At 43.2% G+C, this 7,860-nt stretch overlaps 1 protein-coding gene across 1 annotated transcript; it reads right to left on the bottom strand.

The window, feature by feature from the left end:
* Positions 1-2,205: 2,205 nt before the first annotated feature.
* On the bottom strand, positions 2,206-4,875 carry NXNL2 (nucleoredoxin like 2). The gene is made up of 2 exons (XM_056552235.1): positions 4,478-4,875; positions 2,206-2,595 (listed from the first exon to the last, which is right to left on the bottom strand). Exons 1-2 carry the CDS (start codon positions 4,774-4,776, stop codon positions 2,424-2,426), a joined length of 471 nt encoding a protein of 156 aa, XP_056408210.1. The 5' UTR covers positions 4,777-4,875; the 3' UTR covers positions 2,206-2,423.
* Between the last annotated feature and the right edge of the window lie 2,985 nt (positions 4,876-7,860).

The following is a 7,860-nucleotide window of genomic DNA, read 5'->3' as shown; positions in this document are numbered from 1 at the left end:
AGAACGTGATAAATACACCACCAATTATAACTTAAGTCATTACATAGAGTGATGTGAGACAGTTTTCACAGACTCTTCCAGATGTCCCTTTTTGCATATTTGTGTAGGATCTGTCATGGTTAACCCTTCAGTTCTTTCACTGAATAAAAATAGAAGCTGTATTTGCCAAGAGAATACATTTTTGCTTAAACAAAAATCGACCACAATCCTTTTTTCCATTCTGATACAGCTGTGTGAAGCCTTTATTGTTTGTGGGACAAGACAACATATTATACCCTATTTTCTACTAATTTGCATTCTTTTCCCAGTTCAAGACATGTCCCTCCATCTTCTCATTGGACTAAGGGTCCTTTTACATAAGGTGATAACTGTCCGATACAAATGCAGTTATGACAAGTCGAATGACACTTGTTGAGACTGGCCAGTTTACAGCATGTTTACAAGGGTTATGTGCTTCCAGCACACACATTTAGGCTGACCTACAAGTCTTTGCTGTTTGATTGGCAGATTGCTGTGTATTTTACATGAGGCAACAATTGAGCCTTTCAACCAAAACCTTAAACAATCACAATAAGGGTAGGGTCACACGTACTATATTACTGCGGATTTGCTTCTGTGCATTTTCCTACACATTGAAGTCAATAGGTAGCAAAATGAGCTGTGTATTTTGCTATCTATTAAAGGGGTACGGGAGGGGCCGTAAGCTTGCATTGAGGGGCGGAGTGTGACGTCACACGGGGCCGGAGGCGTGACGTCACACGCCGCCGGCCCTGCGGTAGTCCGTAATCAGACCCGGAGCTAACACGCTCCGGGAACTGATTACAAACGGGGTGCCGCGTGCATGATCCCGGGGGTCCCCAGCGGCGGGACTCCCGCGATCAGGCATCTTATCCCCTATCCTTTGGATAGGGGATAAGATGTGTAAGCACCGGAGTACCCCTTTAACTTAGATGGGTAGGAAAATAAACAGCAGCAGATATTCAGTAAAATATGGTACATGAGACCCTACCCTAAAACTGGAATACCTTTCAGAAATGTTCATTTTAAATATATTTCTCAAATAAATCTAGTTTGTGCCCCAAGTCCATTTGAACCATTTAGTAAATCTAATTTTGGCTTTAAGGATCTTAAAAAAAAAAAAAAAAATCCCTCTGCGTTCCAGCAGCAAGGGCATGACTATAGGGGGTTTAGAGGTTGCAGTCACACCAGGGCTCTTGTGCGAGGAAGGCCCCAATGGCACCTCTGCCCCATAAGAAGTTACAAGTTATATCTCTGTCTAGCAGTTATAACTCTTTTAGTTGTTCTTATGTATGGTTGTATGAGTCTTTGTACTTTTTTCTCCTCTCAACTCTATAATACCGGACACCCCACGGACCCAGTCAAGTCATTCGGATCCGTCGGGACCCAGTAGTGTCAGTTGTGAACCGACCCACTTAGAGACCGTTCAGCGCATAACAAAAAGAGCCAAACGGACCCTGAGTGGGTCAGAGCACAACACTCATGTGAGCTTAGCCTAACACTGTATTGCCTAATCACACTGACATCGCCTAATAAGTGCTGACAGGCCCTCTTTCACATATCAGTCTTAACTGAAAATATATTGTGGTAAAAGACCCTGAACACGCAGCTCTCTTAATAATATCAGCACATCTTTAATTCTCTCTGGACCACAAACTATGCCCGCTGTGCCAATTTAATTGAAAACCGGCATAGCTGGCATAGTGAAAATTAGTCACAACAAAAGTCACAAATTTTTGCAAAAAAATTTGCCCTGTGCAAAAATTTGTCACTTTCTACACCAGAAACCTGGCATATTTTTTTTTATAAATTACCATCCAAGAAAGCAGCAATATTTTTTCTTTCTTTAAGAAATTAGTATGTTCTACCTTTGAATTTACATAAGAAGTTTACAGCAGCTCTGCAGATAATGTTGTCATTGCATAAAAAGTATAAATAGCCTTTATTATAAAATTACCATCATTTACTTTTTTATTTGAATTTTTACACATTAATATGATGCCAATTATTTGCATGACTTATCAAAATATTACATTTTGTATAGAAATGAATTCTCAGTAACATAGCAAGCTTTATTTCATAGCATGAATCAAATGTAAGAAACAACATAATGATTCTAATTTAAAATATTGTATATTTAAAATAATATTTATAGTAATAATAATAATCATAATAATAGTATTTAAAACTAAGTGCCCTGAGACATAACCAAGTGCATTTTGAGAGGCATAAACATTTCCTATAAATTACTGGGACAGATCTATTGCTATCTGTTGCATAGAAAACTTTATTAATTGATTATTAAATTATTCTTTAAATAAAATATAAGGCCTATGAAACATTCATCAAATACGGTAATTCACAATGTATTGCTTTGTGTAAAAAAAAAAGAGCTGAATAGCAAATTATTTCCCTGTAAAGTTCTGGAAGATATCTCCTACTTCAAGCCATGTCCGGATGCAGGCAAGTCCTCTGTCTCTAATCTGTTTTCTTCCTTTGTCTGTTATTACCTCTCCATTTTGCTTGACAATGACAAGTTTTGGTATAGCGGTAATCTTGTACTTGTTTTTTAGCTCACTGTAAAACAAAAAGGTTTCCAAATGAATCATTCAATATGTAAGGAGTAAAGCTCTCCATCTATAGTCTTCTTGAGCTTTCCCAGGATCCTGTTCAGCTGCTACTCCCCCCTATTTCCAGTCCTCAATTTACAATGCAGGTTAGTGATCATAGCATGGCATGGCACAGTGCTGTGCTATGATTGACCACCACAGTTCCACCACCCTATTATGTAGACATAAACTATCAACTTAGAAAGCAGATGGCTTAAAAAGGTGGGAGTATTTTTTAAAGATTCACATGGTAAAGAGTTTGTAGAGTTGTCCCAAATTTTTAAAAACCCCTTGAAGATTTAGACAATTACAGACATTTGACAAGCAGATCTGAGAGAGCACATACCGTATTTTTCGCCGTATAAGACGCACTTTTTGTTCCCCAAAACTGGGGGGGGGGGAAGTTGGTGCGTCTTACACGGCGAATACACACCTATCGCGGCGGTCCCTGCAGTAATCAACGGCCGGGACCCGCGGCTAATACAGGACATCACCGATCACGGTGATGCCCTGTATTAACCCTTCAGACGTGGCGATCAAAGCTGACCGCCGCGTCTGAAGCGAAAATAACCCTAACCTGGCTGTTCAGTCGGGCTGTTCGGGACCGCCACGGCGAAATCGCGGTGTCCCGAATAGCTTACAGGACACCGGGAGGGACCTTACCTGCCTCCTTGGTGTCTGCTCCGTGCCGGGATCCCCTGCATGGCCGGCGCTCTCCTTCGACGTCATCACGTCGTCGCGCACGTCGTCGCGCACGCCGTCCTGTCATCCAAAAGGAGCGGTGTGTGTAGCGACGTGATGACGGTGATGGAGAGCGTGGATCCCGGAGAAGAAGACGTCCGGAGCGTCGGGGACACCACGGGGACGCGGCGACAGTGATGGAGCGACATCCAGGGCAGCGGTGATGGGTCCGGAGCGGCGGGGATAGGTGAGTACTACCTCCAATCCAGTGGTCTTCAACCTGCGGACCTCCAGATGTCCCAAAACTACAACTCCCAGCATGCCCGGACAGCCAATGGCTGTCCGGGTATGCTGGGAGTTGTAGTTTTGCAACATCTGGAGGTCCGCAGGTTGAAGATCACTGTTGGGTGCAGAATCTTTTTTTTCTAGATTTTGCACCTTTAAAATAGGGTGCGTTTTATATGCCGGTGCGTCCTATAGGGCAAAAAATACGGTAATTACAAATTTGGCCACAGAAAGATGACCAAATACAGTTTTAGGGTAGAGTCACATGACGTTGTGAGAAATTTGCCAGGCTGCAATAAAATATGCTGCATATGTGCTATGAGAATACACACAGGGCTTTGTGTGCGATAAAGCACACAGCCCTGTGTGTACAACAATATGCGGAGGCAGGCCGTGCGTTACAGTTACATTGGTGCCCACCTCCGAACCTTATTGCACAAACAGTGCTGCAGCGGGGAAAGCCCTGTGTGTCTGCTCATGGCACATACGCAAAGTATTTCACGCTACCCAGCAGTTTTCATACAGCGTCGAATACCCTGTGGATGCGCTGTGTGACCCTACCCTTAATCAAATAACATATTCCATCTCATGATTATTTCCTCAATTAAAGCATATCCTGTGTTCATACATCATTTCACTCTTCTTTTTTCTCTTCCAAAGATATTCTCTTATCCAGATGCCTAACAGGCCAATGTCACTGAAATGTATTTTTCTTATGTCCATGTGTTAACATTTTAATCCATTATATACAATTAATTCATTTCGTGCAAATCTCACACATTGGACACAAAACCATTACAGTAATATGAATTGTAAATAAACACACAATCATATTAGCATGTAACTGTAAGACTATCGTAAGAAAGAACAAAAGATCTACTTACTGTTTGTATGGATCGTGCCATGGTAAAGCTAACCAGTCCCCATGCATTTCATGCATGTAATCCACCATTTCTTCTGCACTTTTATCCGAAGAGATAAATACAATTTCAAACTGTGCAGGCTGGTCTGCTTCTTCCACCAGCTCAGTGTAAAAGTCACACAATACAGGGGTAAAGTCCCTGCAGGGCGAACACCAACCAGCTGAGAAATATAATCCAACTATTTTATTTTGCAAAGCCTCCTCGGAGTCCACCTTCTCTCCTTCCTTGTTAACCAGGATATGTCCAGTGAATATATCCATTCTAACTGGATGTGTAGAATAACAGTGGAGTTTGTTATTGTGAGAAGTAATTCCTAACGCTCTCAGCAAGAGCTGACAGTGATGTATAAATACTCATTTCTACTAATTCCTTTTAATCCCATTTCGATATATAGCCCTATGCTGCACATAGTCTGCTGCCATCTGTTCTTAAGCTGCTATAGAGCAGCCCACTGTATAAGTATCAAACAGTAGATAATATTAGTCTTCTAGTTTTTAGTGGTATTGCATTACATATGGTCACCAAAAAGAAAAAGAAAAGCTGTCTTCAGGTTCACTTATCCTCATTCGTAACATTATCAATTATTCTGAACAGCTCTTACGAACCTACTCTCTCCGTTATGAGCAGGAAGATATTCTGACTATAACATATTTATTTCCTATACATTCATACTTACTTATATCTCCTTGCTTGTCTTTTTATATATTTGATTTAATGTTTTTAGGTTATTGAGATATTACATAACGCCAACCTCCTCCTCACCTCTTCTTAGAAAGGATTTGTAAATAACACTTTTACATTCTTGCTTAACGCTGCCACCTATTGGAAACTAAGGAAATCTATGTTACTGAATGCAACTTCTAGGATTAACAGGTGTTTTGGAAAGATGTCTGTCTATGTGGTATCAATGCACCTAGAACAAGTGAAGGGATTTGTTTTATCACTGTCACAAATAATGGCACGCCCCCTCCCATAGACTTGCATTGAGGGGGGCATGGCCGTGACCCCACGAGGGGCATGGCCGTTACGTCTAGGCCGTTAGGTCTCATTTCTGAGAAACTCCAAAATTTGTAAAAAATTTGAAATGTTAGCTTTTTTCTGAATTCCAGATTCTTTACTTGTAAACAAGTCATGTAAACAAGTTACTTGTAAACAAGACAAGTTATGTCATAAATAAGTTATGACTTCACATTTACAATATGTCTACTTGATGTTGGCATTATTTGTTAAATGTCCTTTTACTTTTTTAGGAAGTTTAGGAACCCTTTAGGTGTTTCACAGAAATTAAAGCAAAGGGGAAGTAGAATAAAAAAAAATGCTAATTTTTCTGCAGATATGCCATTTTGCTAATTTTTTTCTGTACCACAGTGGGTGCTGACAGCGAAATGCAACTCTATATAATTTCCCCTTATTCTGACGCATTTAGAAATATCCCATATGTGACCCTAAAGCACTAGAAGATTCACACAGAGGCGTCAGTATACTTTGTAGGCATCATATGAAGATGCAGAAATGCAAGACAAATTGATGTTTTCATTAGTACCATTTTGGGGTACATGTGACACTAGGATCGCTTTTTATTTCATTTTTATAAGGTGGTACGAATAAAAAAAACAAAAATAGTTTTGCCATTGTTTTTTTTTATTTTTTTTACTGTTTCTCCATTCTGCTGTTTGGTATGATTGGTATGTTTGGTATGATTATAGCAATACCTTTTTTATGATTGATCATTATATCACAAAAATAATCTTTTTGTTTAAATGTAATAATGTGATTAAATTTTATTCCTTGGTTTGTTATAGATGCGGTAATAGCAAATATGTATATATATTATAATGGGGGGAATAAAAACATAATTCACTATGGGGGATTTGACGCATATAATACATTACAATCAACTGCAATGTATTGTGCCTATCAGTGTTACACTGCCAGAGGCCATTCAGAGGTCTCTAGTTGCCATGGCTACCACTTGGGACAAAGCAATCGCATTGAGGGGTCCCCGATGGAGAACACAGGGGGATGTCAAAAAGAGGGGGAAAGGAGTGGGAATGTCAGTGTCACGATTCGGCTTACAGGTTGTGGATCCACTGTGTCAGCGAGGGATTGGCGTGGACCGTGCTGGTGGACCGGTTCTAAGAGGCTACTGGTGTTCACCAGAGCCCGCCGCAAAGCGGGATGGTCTTGCTGTGGCAGTAGCAACCAGGTCGTATCCACTAGCAACGGCTCAACCTCGCTGACTGCTGAGAAGGCGTGGGACAGAAGGACTAGGCAGAGGCAAGGTCAGACGTAGCAGAAGGTCGGGGCAGGCGGCAAGGTTCGTAGTCAATATGGATAGCAGGAGATCAGGTAACACAGGCTTGGACAACACTAAACGCTTTCACTGGCACAAGGCAACAAGATCCGGCAAGGGAGTGCAGGGGAAGTGATGTGATATAGCCAGGGAACAGGTGGAAGCTAATTAAGCTAATTGGGCCAGGCACCAATCATTGGTGCACTGGCCCTTTAAGTCTCAGAGAGCTGGCGCGCGCGCGCCCTAGAGAGCGGAGCCGCGCGCGCCAGCAGATGACAGCCAGGGACCGGGACGGGTAAGTGACTTGGGATGCGATTCGCGAGCGGGCGCGTCCCGCTATGCGAATCGCATCCCCGCCGGCAAAGTCAGTGCAGCGCTCCCGGTCAGCGAGCCTGACCGGGGCGCTGCAGGGAGAGAGACGCCGTGAGCGCTCCGGGGAGGAGCAGGGACCCGGAGCGCTCGGCATAACAGTACCCCCCCCCCTTAGGTCTCCCCCTTTTTTTGTCCGACAACTGCTTTACCTGGGGCGAGGACACCGGGAGTGAATGGAGGGTTTCCTCATAGGCAGGCAGTACAGCAGGAGTGGGAATGGGGAGGGAGGGCAGAGGGTGAAGCTTGGCACGGGGCAGTGTGTCACCAGGACGGGGGCCATAAGGGGGCACTGAGGCTTGCCTGACGGGACTGGGAGGGGGGGAGAGGCATTTCTTATGGCAAGCAGAGTCCCAGTTCTTGATCTCCCCGGTGGTCCAGTCAAGGGTGGGAGAATGAAGCCGGAGCCACGGCAGAACGAGGAGGACCTCAGAGGTGCAGTTGGGAAGGACGAAGAATTCAATCATTTCGTGATGGGGTCCAATGCACATTAAGAGGGGTTTTGTGCGGTAACGCACGGTGCAATCCAATCTAACTCCGTTGACCGCGGAAATGTAGAGCGGCTTGACGAGACGGGTCACCGGGATGCAGAATTTATTCACCAAAGACTCCAAAATAAAATTCCCAGAGGCACCAGAGTCCAAGCAGGCCACGGCTGAGAGGGAGGAGTTGGATGAAGGAG

Source organism: Hyla sarda, chromosome 1 (assembly GCF_029499605.1).
Source record: "Hyla sarda isolate aHylSar1 chromosome 1, aHylSar1.hap1, whole genome shotgun sequence".
NCBI classification, from domain to species: domain Eukaryota; kingdom Metazoa; phylum Chordata; class Amphibia; order Anura; family Hylidae; genus Hyla; species Hyla sarda.
This window is presented reverse-complemented; position numbering and strand designations above follow the sequence as displayed.